General features: G+C 34.5%; 1 protein-coding gene across 1 annotated transcript; it reads left to right on the forward strand.

Moving 5' to 3' along the window:
* The first annotated feature begins 650 nt into the window (after positions 1-650).
* LOC122029324 (probable aminodeoxychorismate synthase, chloroplastic) lies at positions 651-16,024 on the forward strand. Its single transcript, XM_042588268.1, has 13 exons — positions 651-1,034; positions 6,143-6,274; positions 6,380-6,447; positions 6,800-6,864; positions 6,985-7,051; positions 7,348-7,602; positions 7,670-7,777; positions 7,990-8,250; positions 8,948-9,057; positions 9,149-9,251; positions 9,440-9,522; positions 14,103-14,741; positions 15,142-16,024. Exons 1-13 carry the CDS (start codon positions 731-733, stop codon positions 15,653-15,655), a joined length of 2,709 nt encoding a protein of 902 aa, XP_042444202.1. The 5' UTR covers positions 651-730; the 3' UTR covers positions 15,656-16,024.
* The last annotated feature ends 698 nt before the right edge of the window (positions 16,025-16,722 follow it).

Genomic DNA, 16,722 nt, shown 5'->3' on the forward strand with positions numbered 1-16,722 from the left:
TAGATAGATAAATTATGAATACTATTATATTCTAGTGTATGAAAGAAGTTGTCAGAGTGTATTATGGTACCGTAATAAAATATTTAGGTGGTCATTCAAATATTTATTATTTAATTATTAGTTATGGTATATTTTTTAATTTTTTTATACAGAAAAAGTTGCTTAGGTCTAATAAAATATTTTAATTAAGCCCGCTAAAAATTTGGAAAAAAAAAACTGTATATTGCCCCCATGGGCAGGCATGACTTCACGGACACAATGTGCTGTGTGGAATTTGACCATGGACAGTTTGTCGGACCCAATTAATGTCTCTGCCGATAATGTATAACATATAATAAAAATGTAATAATTCATAATATAATATTTATAAAAAAAAATGGGATCTCTAGATCTGTCAGATCGTGGGACACGCGTTTTTTTTTTTTCAAATCTTTTACTATTCCCATCCACTGCGCATTCGATGATTGTTCACGTGCAAACCACGTGTAGAGTGACGCCTGCCCTAACGGCCCATATCGAACTCCCACGGAACTAAATTCAAATCGCCCGTTAAGACGAGTCGACTCGAGCCTCTTGCTGGTCCACGATTACGTCCTCAATATATCTACTCCCGCGGGTACACCGTAACCCGGCTCGATGAAAAGGAAGACGAAGAAGAAACGGCTTTTGACACCTCCTCTCCTTTTTCTCTCACCGCTTTCCCCCTCTATTCTCTTGCACGCTCTCCGTGATGACGGCGATCTCCTGGACCACGGCATCCTGGAGCTTCGCCCTAGGTGGTCACACCTCGATGCCGCCAGCGCCGATGATGCCCCGCTCCCTTGCTCTGGTTCGGGACCCTGCCACTCGGTCCGCCCCCCGTCCTGTGGCTCGCCCGCGCGCCTTCGGGGTAGAGGACAGAGAGGGATTGAGTTCAGGAGAGAGGGAGCTTGAGGACGAGATCAATGAGGACGGTGTCGTAAGGACGTTGCTGATTGACAACTACGATAGTTACACGTATAATATATACCAGGAATTGTCTGTCGTTAATGGCGGTATGCTCCTTATCTTTTTTTAATCCTTTATTTTTTTCCTTTTGTCGTATAATCCCTGGGAAACAAACTTGGGTTTTCGCTCTACTCTGGGATTAGTTTTAGCCACAAAGAGACCACATGGTTTTATGTAAAAAAAAAAATTGTTCTTTATGTGTCCATAATCTGCATCTATCCGTTACATGGCGTAAGCCTGGATATTTTATTTGTTAGGCCTGATTGACTTGTTACAATGCCGTTCTGATCTTTCATCTCTCTGTTTTTTCTTTGTTCATTTCTGTTTGTGAAGTTATTTGAATATTAGATGAACCACTTAATCTGGTCGCATCAGTTTTTTTATTACACAGACATGGAGACTTGCTGGATTTTCTTAAGATAGATTGTGTACGTTGTTTGATCCACACAATTTACCAAAGTAGCACTTACTTAACTACCTCGTTCTCTGAACTATTAAAGTAGAATCTACATAAACCACATAGACAATATTATATCTCAAAATTTAGTTTATATTGTAATTAGCACCTTCGATAGTAAATTGACAATGATACTAGTTCCCAGGAATTTCTGTGTTTGTTTCCTACAAAATTTCCCAGATTTTAATTTATTTGAGGTAAAATGAAATCTGGAGGATAAAAAGAAAAAAAGAAAGAAAGATATTTGTCAAGTCTTTTGGACTTCTCTACACACTAAGATTTATTTTTTATGCAGAGGATGTTTGGTCTCGATCTTCATTTAATTTGAGAAGGAAAATGGAAAACTGGTATTTTTTCCCAAACGAATATAGTATTATACCAAAATGTGTCTTTTATTTATCAAATCAGTAACACATCTGTATTTGCATATCTGATAGAACAATAACAACAACAACAACAACCAAGCCTTTTCCCACTAGGTGGGGTCGGCTGTATGAATCCTTTTATGCCATTGAACTCTATCTCCTATTATATCATCATCTATACTTAAATAAATTTTATCTTGTTTTATTGTTGCTAACCAAGTTTTTTTTGGTCTTCCTCTTCCTCGTTTGATATGTATGTTTATCATAGTTTCACATCGCCTAATTGGAGCATTTATTGATCGTCTAAGTATATCTCCGTACAATCTTAAACTTGTCTCTCGGAGTTTGTCCTCAATAGATGCAACTCCGACTTTATCTCTAATGCTCTCATTTCTTATTTTGTCCATCTTCGTATGTTCACACATCTACCTTAACATCCTCATCTCTGCTACTCTCATCTTCTGCTCATGTGCTCGAGTCATAGCCCAACATTCAGCTCTATATAACATAGCAGATCTAACTGCGGTTTTATAGAACTTACCTTTAAGTTTAAGAGCTACTTTACGGTCACATAAAACACCCGACGCTCCCCTCCATTTCACCCATCCTGCTTGTATTCTATGTAAGACATCTCTCTCAATCCCTCCATCATTTTATAAAAATGATCCTAAATATTTAAATCTTTTGGTTCCGAGCAACTCGTCCTCTCCTATCTTAACAATTATTTCATTACTTCTAATATTGCTAAACTTAAATTCCATATATTCTGTCTTTAATCTACTAAGCTTAAAACTTTTCCCTTCTAGTGTTTCCCTCCAAGATTTTAGCTTAGCATTTACTCCTTTACGTGTCTCATCTACCAAAATAATATCATCTAAAATAGCATACACCATGATAATGTATCTTGGATGTGTTAAGTGAGTTTATCCATAACTAATGTAAAAAGATATGGACTTAGAGTTACTCCTTAATGTAACCTTATTTTTATAAGAAATGTTTTGGTTAATCCACCAGAGTGTTCACTCTTATCATTAAATCCTCATATATATCCTTATTGTCTCAATATATGTTACGCTAACACCTTTCTTTTCTAAAATTCTCCATATAATTTCTTTTGGGACTCTATCATAAGCTTTTTCTAAGTCAATGAATACCATTTGTAGATCTTGTTTTTGCTCCCGATATTTTTCAATTAATTATCTAAGGAGATGTATAGCTTCTATTGTCGACCTTCCAGGCATGAACCTAAATTGATTTTCTGTCACTGTTGTCTCCTTCCTTAATCTTTTTTCTATTACTTTTTCCCAAAGTTTCATAGTATGACTCATTAGTTTAATACCCCTATAGTTTGCACAATTTTGTATGTCTCCCTTGTTCTTATATAAGAGACTAGAGTACTTATCCTCCATTGATCAGACATTCTTTTCATTTTCAATATCATGTTAAATAATTTTGTAAGCTATTCAGTACCTTATTTCCCTAAGCACTTCCATACCTCTATCGGAATATCATCTGGTCCAACGACTTTTCCATTGTGCATCTCATTTAAAGTTTGTTTTACTTCTGAAATTTGAATTCTACTATAAAAATTAAAATTTCTATGCTCATTTGACCTAATTAAATTACCTAAGTTAAGTTGGTCACCTAAACTTTTATTAAAAAGTTGATGAAAATAACTCTTCCACCGCTCTTTTATTTCTCCATCATTTACTAATACTCTATTACATTCATCTTTAATACATTTTATTTGGCTAAGATCTCTTGTTTTTCTTTCTCTCACTTTAGCTATTCTATAAATGTCTCTTTCCCCTTCTTTTGTATCCAATTTTTGATATAACCGTTCAAAAGTTTCATTTTTTGCTTCACTCACTACTTTCTTAGCTTCTTTCTTGGCTATTGTATATTTTTTTAAGTTTTCCTCGTTCTTACAAATATATAATTCCTTATAAGCTATTCTCATTCCACCACCAAGATTCTTTACTTAGTGGTGCATGTCCCTTTGACTCACTGAGTACACTCATAGCTACTATTTTCAACTTTGATATCATCTTATCCCATGTTGTATTAAAGTCATTGTATATTTCACCTAATGCTTGTATTTCTACCTTCTCCTTAAATATATTTTGTTTCCCATCCTTTAACTTCCACCACTTAATTCTAGGAATTGTATATATTTTCTTTCTATTGATACTATGTTTGAGGCGTATATCCAACACTACTGCCCTATGTTGGGTAGTTAAGCTTTCTCCAGGGATGACTTTGTAATCTTTACAAATCATTCTATCTTTCTTCCTAACAATAAGAAAGTCAATTTGCGATTTATTATTCCCACTTTTGAATGTGACTAAGTGTTCTTCTCTTTTCTTAAAAAACGTATTAGCTAATATAAGGTCATATGCTATCGCAAAATCTAATATAGTTTTCCCTTCCTCATTTCTCGTTCCAAACCCATAACTCCCATGTACTCTCTCATATTCCTCATTTTTCACTCCGACATGCCCATTTAGATCACCTCCTATTAAAATCATTTTATTTGGTGGAATATTTTGTAATATTTCATCTAAGTCCTCCCAAAACTTTGATTTGGTAGCTTCATCTAATCCTACTTGTGGTGCAAATACGCTAATTATGTTCATAGTTTCTTTTGCCACTATTATCTTAAGGGCTATAATTCTATCCCCTTTTCTAACTACTCCTACAACTTCATCTTTTAACAAACTATCTACAATGATATCCGCTCCATTTCTTGTTTTTCTCTTTCCAGTGTACCATAACTTAAAACCCGAGTTCTCTATCATCTTTGCCTTCTCGCCTGTTCATTTTGTCTCTTGTACACACAAAATATTAATTTTTCTCCTAATCATCATATCTACTACCTCCATTGATTTACCAGTGAGAGTTCCTATATTCCATGTTCTAAATATTAGATTATTAGTTTTCCTATCATATTTGTTCTTATCTAACCTATGGTGTGAGAACTCTTGCCTATTTAACACTACACCCAAATTCTCATGGAGATGTAGCGGTCCTTGCTGATACGTTACAGTCGAACCCTGTAATGCGAACTCTTGTATATTTATCACTACACCCGAGTTCTGGAGATGTAGCGGTCCTTGCCGAGACGTTACAGTCGGACCCTGCAACGCGTTCCTTCCGGGGAACAACCTAGCATTAGCACAATAGTTTAATGGATTCATTCATTGAATATTTGCCATAGTTTGACGCTGGCTGGCAACCTAACGCAACCCTCCTCCTTTATCCGGGCTTGGGATCGGCCATGACCGGTCATCATGGGCGGAGTTTGCATTTCTGATAGAAACATATCTTTAATTTTTGGACATTTGCCAGATCTTTACATTGTTCGAACTCTAGTCAATTTATTCTTTGTTCTTTGAACCATTGCTACTATTTCTCAAGGAATTATTCTCCTGGAAAAATTCTGCAAGAATGTGCCTTTATTTATCAAATCCATGACAATATGTCCCTATCTGTGTTTTTTTTGTTGGTTAGAAATGCACTCTCACAATTTATTCGAATACCCCAAAAGACCCATCAATCAGTGTAGTTCCGTACTAAGACTTGTCTTCCCTCATTATCACTATCTTTTAGGATGATTTTGCAAATTGTTACACTATTAACCCACTGAACCCAATGCATTATTAAATCTTTCTCTCAAAATAATTCATATGAATGTTAAGTGTCATAATTTTATCCCAAAAAGTAGAATTGGTTTAGATTGACTTTTAAAATCGAGCTTTTTTTTTTTTTTGCTTTTATCGTCCTCACATGTAGTAAAGCATATCACATATTCACCCTTTTGCTAATTCTACAAGTTATTAAAGTCAGAAAGTCTATCATATTTGAATGATCACACAAGAACTTTAGATGCTTGTAGCCCTCACCAGCCACCTAAAGCATCTGCACCACTAAGTTCCAAGTTCTTCTAATTTTCTAATTGATTTCTGATAAATAATACATGCAAGATGGAGAGATAAACTGTGTTAACAGATGAGCAAATCCTAATAATTTCATAGAATCTTACCTTATGGTCATGTTAATTACTCAATAGAGTCTATGACACTGTATTCATAATAACATTATTTCTTGACAGTTTACAAGTACAAGAGAGTTAGTACTAGAAGAATAGTTTATGTAAACACATTCCTGAATTATTTATATTCAATATTTTTTTCCTTGTACATTGGATGATTGATCATTCAAAACTTTCTGATTTATTTATTTTTCTTTCTTTCTTTTTTCCTTTGTTTTTTTATTCCCAACCTTCTTTGTACTTGTTGCTTCTTTGCATTATCATGTTTGTTTGATTTCTTAGTTCCTCCTGTGGTGGTTCTCAATGATGAGTGGACATGGGAATGCATGTATCATTGGTTGTACAAAGAAATGGCTTTTGACAATATTGTCATTTCACCTGGACCTGGAACACCAAAATGTCCTGCAGATATAGGTAATTACTAGATTGAATAAATTCCTTTTTATGGTCAACTTAGAAATATCAGATTCCACCCTACAGATCTTAGTTCGTGACTATTTTACTTTCCTGGTTTTATAGGAGTCTGCCATCAAATATTTATTGAGTGCAAGGATATTCCAGTTTTGGGTGTTTGCCTTGGTCATCAGGTGCTTCTTTATTGTGTGATTGCCGCAATAAAAACCAGTCTAACAGCTATTGAAACTTTGTAAATCCAAACTATTACCACGCGCAATTAGAGTAATCACAGGATTAAAGTGTAACATTTACTGGATTTACATTGAAAAGTATCTTCAAACATTTCTGCAGTAAAGTTTATTCTTAAAGTTTTTTGTGGAGGGTTTAACCATAAGTAAGAGTCTAGAAAGCGGGGAAATCAACATTATCACAGAATTGGCGCTATAACTTTTTGTGACCTGCCTATGAAAAATTATTGCTACGCTTGTTATTGTTGGCACAGAAATGAGATATTCTGAATGCAACTATTTTCTGCTATCTCAGGCTTTGGGATTTGTTCATGGAGCTCAAATTATCCATGCCCCTGAGCCCATTCATGGACGTCTCAGGTGATGTCTTCTTTGAACAATCAGATGGAACATCATTTTCTATTCCCAGAAAGTTAACTGTTTCTAGTATCCACTACTGCTGTGCTATAATTTTCCTAACATTTTTCCTTTATTATTCAGTGAAATTGAGCACACAGGTTGTGACCTCTTCAAAGGTATTCCAACAGGAACAAAATCTGGTTTCAAAGTGAGTCTACACTTCTTTAGCAACATATAGCTGCAAAATCAACAGTATTGATTTAAGCACTGCAACACATTATTCTTTTTTTTTTTCCTTTCATGTATAGAGCTAATTGTTGAAAGTTGTGCTGTTATTAAAATTATGCAATGCACATAATTCTACATAACAGAATGCTTGTCTAAAGTTTAATTGTATTTCATACTTTCACTCCCCCCTTTTTCTGATTTCTTATAGAGGATGGTTTGTTCATCTTCTGGTTTTGGACTTTTTTGGCTGATAAGCATGATATCTAAACACCACAGGTAGTACGATACCATTCACTTGTCATAGATTCCAATTCACTTCCAGAGGAGCTTATTCCAATAGCATGGACCACTTCGGGTCATCAAATTTCTTTACTGGAAACACAAAAGCTTGGTGTTACTCCTGATGGTTTTGCGGATAAGCTAAGCATAGCAATTGGTGACATATCCTCTGTTCGTACTTATAATGACTTAGGCATTAGAAAAATCTTGATGGGCATTCACCATTCCACCAGGCCTCATTATGGTGTGCAAGTATGTGTTAATATATAAATTATCACGCCTTCATTTTTCTTTTTGTCTTATCGTCATTTATTCTCAGTTCCATCCCGAAAGCATTGCAACTCGTTACGGGAGGCAAATATTTAGGAACTTCAAAAAGATGACTATCAACCATGGTCTGAGGAGGCCTCTGCTTCATGAAAGAAAGGTTTAAAATTGTGGTAAATAACAAATATTTCTAGTTATGACAGACTGTTTGGTGCAAATATCATTAGGAACTTTTGTTTTAATCATTTCGACCTTCCCTTTGTAGTTTAACTCCAAACTATTTCTAGTTATGTGGCTGTGTTTCACTTACACATTTAGATAACTTATTTATCTCATTCTACTGAAGAAGTTGAACTCACTGACTTGATACAGGTGGCTCATGTATGTCAATCTTTAGAAAAATTTCCCAGGGCCGAGTTATTGCAGAAAGCAACCATCAAACAATTTGTCAAGAGCTATGGAACTTCAATGGTGTTACCTACGCGTATTGATGCTAAGTATTTAAGACTGCAATGGAAGAAGTTTGATTCATTATTAGGTGAGGTGGGAGGTTCAGAAAATATTTTCCGTAAGCTTTTTGGAGATCAGAACCTTGACAACACATTTTGGTTGGATAGCTCCTCTACGGATAAGGTAGTATTCAAATGTCATAGGATGAATTATTATCTGTCACATGCAGTTTTCAAGTTGTGCTCCTTTCTTTGTTATTTCATATGATTGATGCATTCAGCATGATCTCATGTATAAAGATTAGCATAAAAAAGGTAGGGAAGAGATTTGAACTATCAGTTTAATTGGATCAATAATGAGTTAAACGGTTTCCAATTCATAAGAGAAAAAAGGGAACAAGCCTTTGCTCTCATATGGGATGGTATTTTGCTTATATGCATGTTTATGTAGGCACGTGCCGCTGTATATGCACAACTATGCTTATTTTTTCTCAATGAAGCAAACTAATTTTAACCGGAAAGTTGATGATGGTGGGACAAGTCATGATGTGTGTGTACTGAATTGGTGCTAACTAGTTTTCGGGCTTCAAATAGAAACTATTTTGTGAAACAGAAAGGAATTCATAGTTGATACAATCTGCAATACTTTGTTAACATGGTTGGAAGTCTAAGGGAGAGTACAATATAGTCAACTTGATAGGACTCCAACTCTCTCCACATAGAAAGTAGTTGATTCTAGGAAGTAAACCATTGATATTTCCATAAGTGATTGTCATTGTCCTTGGTTCTTGCTCTATAATATGTTACTGCACGATCCTACTTTCTTTATTCTTACATATCCAGCTGACTCATTCAAAAGGTCTGATCTTTGCTATTTTTAGGGTAGGGCACACTTTTCATTCATGGGCGGAAAAGGTGGTTCCTTATGGAAGCAATTAACTTTTTTTCTTTGTGATAATACCAGAGTTTGTCAAGTTGGACATGAGAAGAGGTTAATGCTTATACTTAGTTTTATCAACAACACTTTTCCTAAGTACATCTGGCAGTAGTAACTTTTTTAACACAATAACATCTTGTTTCAGTAAAACAACAGAAAAATTTGGAGGGTACTTAACAATTGAGGATAGTAATGGATCCTTCAAGACAGATTTTATTGAAGATGGTCTATTCAATTTCTTGGACAAGGTACAGAGTCTTTTTAAACCAAGTGTTTTGCCATAATCATGCTAGTATGCGTAATTCTTCTGGGGGTTATCCATCTCTTTTTCTTCAAAATAAAAGGAAAACTTATTCAGGTATATGCATGATCAGACATCCTCATTTCAACATTTGACTGTGTTATTTCTTTCTTTGTTTTTTCCCTTCTTATTTAGGAACTTCAATCATTTATCTATGACAAAAGAGATTATCAAGACTTGCCATTTGACTTTTGTTGTGGGTACATTGGATACCTGGGGTATGTTAATAAACCTTTCCTTCTGTGTTGATCTTGACTATTCTGATTCACGTCCCCACATATGCTGTTGAATGTGAATGCCACGTTTGGTTGTCTTTGCCTAATAATTGCCAATTTATATGTTTATAGATGTGTTTTTCATGTCTACTACTGTAAATTTATAACATTTGTTGTTCTTATGAGATGCTAAATTATAGAGGAAAATGATTAAAGGTTTATTAAAATTAAGGGGAGAGAGAGATTTATCAAATACCTGTGTCAGATGGATGGGACTTTTGATAGCTTACACTTCCATGTCTTTAGGTTTTATGAGATTTTTGTTGTAAGCAAAGTAATTCACTACATAAACATAAATCAATGTGGTTCCTATATAGGTATGACTAACATAATAATATCCTATTCAATACCCAATTCAGGATGAGACCCATAAAACTTCATTATTGTAATATTTAATCTCTTAGCACACCCTTAAGCTAAAGTACATGTGTTATCCAAACTTGTTATATAAAACAAGAGATCTTAGAAAAAAATTAAAAAGTAATAAGATTGACTAATACTAAGATGATGAGGATGTTGCAATATCAGCTGCAGCAATGACTAACTTTGACAATATACTACTTTGTATTCAAGTTGATTATAAATTTCAAGAGATTATCTTCAAAGGCAAAGTTGATAACAATCTTTAAAATACTTTATATATCTTTGATCTGTAACTCCCTTTTGAATGAAGAAGATATAAATGGTTTTGGATTTTGCTAGCATGAAGAGACAGACATACGAGGTAGGGTTTTAGAATGAAAAAGATAGATTAAAGATTCCAATATCTACTTTTAGATGAGGAATTATTTATTATTGTGAGAGACATCTTATTGATAGAAAGAGGATATATGAAGATAAATAAAAATAAATCTATCTTTTTGTACAATCGATTATTAAAGATATAAGAGAAATCTATTATTTGAAGGAATGGAAGGATTTGGGGGGGTAAATGATTAAGTTTTGAAACATTTTACTCTAAGAGAGGGAGATGTTTTGAGAGGCATATGGGTATATTGTTAACCACAGAACATGGTTGCATACAACAATATTATTTTTCTTGGATTAACCCAGGACATCATATTCATGCATTTACGATCCACGTAACTGTATTGCTCGCAGTTCTCGTTTGATCCTTGATAAAGCAAATCTTGGTTTTCGTTTCCCTTGTCATGGACTTGGAAGAGGGGGGACATGTCAAAGTATCCGCCTGGGATCATATCTTCTTAGGTCTATTCTTGATGTACAATTTCATTTCGGTAGTTTTTTTTCCCATTTCAGTTAGAAAATAACACATGGATATGCCATAATTGTATTTATCCATTGTTTTAAGTATTTATCATACATTTGAGGATCATCACATTCCCCAATGTGTAATGAGACCGAATTTTTGCCAAAGTAAGTTATTTCAGGTGGTTTTCTTTTACCTATAGTTCTAAGTAACGGATTATTATTTGTATAAGGGAGAATCCTAGTTCTTGGAGGATGACCTTCTCCATAATCCATGATTTGCATAGAACTTTCAGGATAACGCACTTGTAATGGTTGAGGTCTAGAGGTACTTGTGCAACTAGATTCCGCATGATTCATTAATTTACATGAGAGAAGTAATATTCTTTTTAGCAATGATATTATGACCTTCATCAAAGTATAATATCCATTCGGGTTCTAATTTATGATGTGTTATGTCAAAAGTTTCTAATTCAGCTAATTTTGTATTAGTGATATATATAGCTATTTCAGCGGGAATGTAAACATATTCTTCTAAGTCATCATAAAAATTATTATGATGTAATTGATGATTGTGATTGTCAGAGTGTGGACTATTGTCAGAGTGTGGTGGAGGGGCATATTCAATATTCATGTGATTTATATTGCCATCATCATTTCCTTCTTCTTATGAAGTAGAAGGTTTATAATTGTGAAATCTAACATAGAACTACCATGTCTATCTTTATAAATAATAGATTCCATTGGCCGTAAAATTTGTGGTTTAGTACTTAATTCTAGATTAAGGGTCTAGTCTAGTTCGGCAAATATATTAGACGAACAGTCTTTAGGTTTGAAGAAATAAATTCCTTTTGTTGCAAGGGTTTCAATAATATTGTTTATTTGAACTTTAAAGTTGTTATTAATATTAGTGATTGCAAGAGTGTTCTTGCTGATTCTTCGGTCATAAGTGTAAATGTTCTTCACCTCTATCTGGTAACTGAAGTGATTGTGTTATGTCGGTAAAGTGATGTGGAAAAGGATTTCTTGGATTAAGAGTATTCATTTGTTCATTAGAAAAGGTATCTAAATTTTGTTCAATGTTAATAAGTTCTTCTAATTTGTGGGTAGCAACATGATTTTGTCTTCTAGCTAGAGTGGTTAAAGTAATGGTGTCTTAATATATGTGAAGGTCCTACAAAAAAACTCAGTTTGTGTTCTAGTGTGTGGATTCATTAGTGGAATTTTTGATTTATTTGTATGTATAAGTAAGAAACTTATAAGTACCAGGTAATTGTCTTGGGACTATTTTGCCTAGAGAAAGTTTACTAAGGTCTTTATTTAAATTTTCTAAAGCTTCTTTGAGATCGATGGCTTGAGCATTTTTGTGAAGATGACTTTTAGTTGTTATTATTTGATTTTCTAAGACCGTAAGGCAGTAGTGTAAAAACGTAAGCAAAGCTAATATAGTGTTATTCTGTTGTACTAATATTTGGTCTCCTTGGCCTACTAATGCCGAATTACAATAATCAGTTTCTTTTGTTTCAGCAAATTGTTGTGAGAATTCAAGAGCTTCCGCGTAATGAGTATTTTTATATTGTATTTTGTTCATGTAAAGTTTCAGGCCGCTAGAATCTTAATGCTCTGATACCATTTTTTTTTATGCTTCATGTGAAGGTGAATAAGTAGGAATAGAGGAAATGTGTGAAAATAGTAAATGTTAACTAAATTAAATAGAAAAAACTTTCAATGAGGGAATGAAATTACGAGTTAATGCAAGCTTTTGCTATTGTAGAATTTGCACCACAAGGTACTTGATGAAAAAGCTGGTGTAGTTTTGCACATGAGATGTTACTAAGTTTCCTTTCAAGTAACATAGATTTCCTGATCTAGGCAACTTGAATTATTTTTAGGCATAGAGTTGCTCAATCATGAGATCATTTATATCTCTCAATGAGAATATATACTTGCTTTTCTTGATATAATAGGATTTCAACCAGTTGATACCCCATAGATCCTAGCTAGTTTTATACTAGGATACACAATAACTTGGTCCTAAGAAATTATCTTATATTGATTAGTAAAATAAACTATTTCACAGTCATTAAATTTGTCGTCTTATTTTCTAATGAGTGTAATAAGTTAATCTCTTGAGGCTCTATGTGATGTTAAGTCAATGGGTCGAGCATAGGTTAGGCACGACCATGCCTATTTGGGCCTAGATGCTATTGAGTGGAGTTGAGCTTCAGTTGACTCTATTTATGTTCCTATATGAATGTTCTATTGAGCTCAGGGAAACTATGAGGTGATAATTGGTGTTCTATGACCACAACTATGAGTTATATCCTCTACAATAGGTATGACCCATGATTTATCATAAAAATCCAATTACACAATGGTCATATGAGTTTTGACTTGGAGATGGGGATATGGGGTATTTATAGCCCATTGAGGAGTGTGGAGAATTTGGTTGGGCTGAACATATGGGTTGTGGCAAGCTCAGTTTAGGTGCATGTGCTGGCTCCAAACCCGATGCTTGTGTCAGTTTTGGCACCATGTGTATGCCACGAACTCTTCATTCAACTCGAGATACTAGGCTTGGGCTACACGTGGTAACTCTAAACTAGGCTTGACAATGTCATGATTACTAAGAGATATCTTTGAGGTTTCTATGAAATATTAAAAATGATTAAGAAAAGATCTTACTATTGAGATCATTTGTAGAATATACAAGTGCAGATTTGTTAGATGCTCCCAAAGATACAGGTCATTGTGCTCTCTTGGGAGGAAATTTGATACCTTATAAAAGCAAAGAGGTAATGTCTCTCATTGTGTGTTAACTTATCTAGCTCAACTTGTTGATCAACTGACTTAGGTTATGCTCTTGCAAGTCAATGAAGATGTTTAGTGACAATCATGTTGCTACATACATTGCCTCAAATCAATATTTCAAGAGGTGGCTAGATATGTTGAGATGGATTACCACATTGTTAAGGAAAAGGTGCCATGCAAAGAGATCATACTTCATTTATAAACTGCAGCGAATAGATGAGGGTTCTATTAACCAACTTTGAAAAGGTCCTAAAGTTGAATGCATTTGCAACAAGTTGGGTTTTTTAATATTTTTGAATAAGCTTCAAGGGAGCCTTGGAGACTTTAAATTTAAATATGTAGGAAATTAGTTGTAAATATACAATTTTTATGTGTAAATGCAAAGTCACAATAAGACTAATACATATCCTAATAATTTTTACCCAAAGTTCTACAAAAAAAATAGCTTTGTTTTATTTATTTTGTTTGTACTTTGCTGAAATCTTAATTGATTGATGGAGCAGGTATGATCTCAAAGTGGAATGTGGTGCACCTTTTAATAGGCATAAATCAAGGACCCCAGATGCTTGCTTCTTCTTTGCTGATAAGCTTGTTGCCGTAGATCATAGGAATGGGGATGTATATCTCCTTTCCTTGCATAAAAATCTTAATTTTGGTACTTTGAAGGACCAAGACAGAACTTCAAAAGAAGAATCATGGTTAATTGATACCGAGAAGAAACTCCTGAGTTTAAGATCACCATCTATCAAGTTGAACAAGCAAAAATCATGTGCTGCACCAAACGAGGGAAGCTTTGTAATTGAGAAATCAAAAAGTCAGTATATCAAGGATGTCAAGAAGTGTCAGCAGTTGATCAAAGATGGAGAGAGTTATGAATTGTGCCTAACAACACAGATGAGGAGAAGGGTTGATAACATAAATTCCCTGGCTTTATACCTAAAACTTCGAAATCAAAATCCAGCTCCCTATGCTGCTTGGCTGAATTTTGCAAAGGAAGACCTATGCATATGTTGCTCCTCACCCGAAAGATTTCTTCGATTGGACGGTGATGGTATACTTGAGGCAAAACCCATCAAGGGTACAGTAGCCCGTGGTAGAACACAGAATGAAGATGACCATCTTAGACTGCAGCTGCAATACAGGTCAGACTATGAGCTAATGATGGCAATTTTTTTATGTTAGCTCGGGCTATTATTTTTGGTTCTGAACAACGTTATCTCTTAGTAGCTTTTATGACAGCATATGAAACCTAAGAACAGTGTTGGCACATCGAATTTTGTTCACTGTTTCATCTATGCTTGAAGCTTAGTCAATGTTAATGAAGAAAGGGCACTACCTAGTATAAGATTGATATTCGTGTACCATGATCAGTCTCTGATAAGACCAAAATTTAGTGAATTGACTGAGACTTTGAAATTAGTCTATTGTGAGCTCTTTCATCAGTCTATTTCTTTAAATTTGGGCATCTTATAGAAACTGGTCAATGAGTCTTCTGTCTTCTACTTAATTTTTCTTTGTTTTTTTCCTGTCTGATTCCAACAGTGAAAAGGACCAGGCTGAGAATTTGATGATAGTAGATCTCCTAAGGAACGACCTTGGACGGGTGTGTAAACCAGGCACTGTTCATGTTCCTCGACTGATGGAAGTGGAATCATATGCAACTGTTCATACCTTGGTCAGCACCATACAGGGGAAGAGGAAACCTGATGCAAGCCCCATTGACTGCGTTAGAGCTGCATTTCCTGGTGGCTCAATGACTGGAGCCCCGAAGATGAGATCAATGGTGCTTCTTGATTCACTGGAGAGTTGCTCAAGAGGCATTTACTCCGGATCCATTGGGTTCTTCTCATACAATCAAACATTTGATCTGAATATCGTGATAAGAACTGTTGTGCTGCACAAGGGGGAGGCATCAGTTGGAGCTGGGGGTGCAATTACAGCATTATCGGAGCCAGAAGAAGAATACGCTGAGATGATGCTGAAAGCCAAAGCCCCGACAGGTGTTGTAGAAGAATGCAGCAAAACCTGTGGCACCTCATTAAAAATGGTCACCTAAACTAAGATCCGCCAGCATTTCTTACGATCAATGGTGCTTAATAATGTCCCAATAAAATTTGATCAGCTTGCTTTATTCCTATGTTTGTGCTCGACTTTTGGATTTTATCAGATTCGGTCATCAAGAAACAAATGATTTTAGAATGATTTGTTGTACCACGCTTACAGCATTGAAGCTATACTTCAGATTATCATAAGAGGTTATGTTCTCACTTTTGTTTTGCTTGAAGCTTGTTTCTGAGAGAAGATTAAAGTTCTGTAAAATGGGATTTTTTTTAAACTCCCTATTTTGCTACTATAATTTTGTGAACCCTGCAATTTAAGTTCCATGCTCAGGCACTGCTTAATTCAAAATATATCTTCTTTATTAGTAAGCGGTTTGCTTTCAATTTACTTGTTTAGTTGACTAGTCATATTAATTCGCTAATGTGACTATTAGTTGATTGAGTAATCGACTTTGACTTCAAAATATTCTTTGTTGAGTCTTTACTCAAGTATGTATGAGATCTACTCAAACGCTTATATGGTAAGAGATTTTTCAGGGTTTTTCTTGTTTTAGATATTCAGTTAATTTACCTATCGAACTTCTCATTGCTAGTAGATCTAACCTTTAGGTACATTTATTGTACTTTCCTTTTTGTCAAATATTGGATCAATTTCGACCTACTTAGTCTTCGTTTATCTGTTAATACTTGTTGAGTTTTTTTTTTTTTGGTTAAATGGCCAATCAACCTCAGTCCATTTGGTCTTTATCCAGTTTACTTGTAATGCCAATGTCAACTAACCTACACGCTTTACCCACTACATTAATAATAATAATAATAATAACCTAAGGTAAACCTTTTATCAAACATATCACAATTCTATGGTTAAACTTGATCACTTGGAGTTTAATTCACCAACAATTGCATGTTTAACTAATAAAATTACTCTTATTGTCAATCTCATTGAATCCTTAAAATGGGTAGATTTTAATAAATGATCCTAACTAGTTTTAAAGATAGATTAAAAGAAATATGAAAAGATCCTATTGAATGTAACAACAATCTTAAAAACTCTCTTATCATA

Source organism: Zingiber officinale, chromosome 10B (genome assembly GCF_018446385.1).
Source record: "Zingiber officinale cultivar Zhangliang chromosome 10B, Zo_v1.1, whole genome shotgun sequence".
Lineage (NCBI taxonomy): Eukaryota > Viridiplantae > Streptophyta > Magnoliopsida > Zingiberales > Zingiberaceae > Zingiber > Zingiber officinale.

Coding starts and splice junctions, on each gene's coding strand:
- LOC122029324 (XM_042588268.1), top strand. CDS start 731: ATGACGGCGATCTCCTGGACCACGGCATCCTGGAGCTTCGCCCTAGGT. Junction 7,052..7,347: donor GAACAAAATCTGGTTTCAAA/GTGAGTCTACAC, acceptor TAAACACCACAG/GTAGTACGATACCATTCACT. Junction 7,603..7,669: donor GGCCTCATTATGGTGTGCAA/GTATGTGTTAAT, acceptor ATTTATTCTCAG/TTCCATCCCGAAAGCATTGC.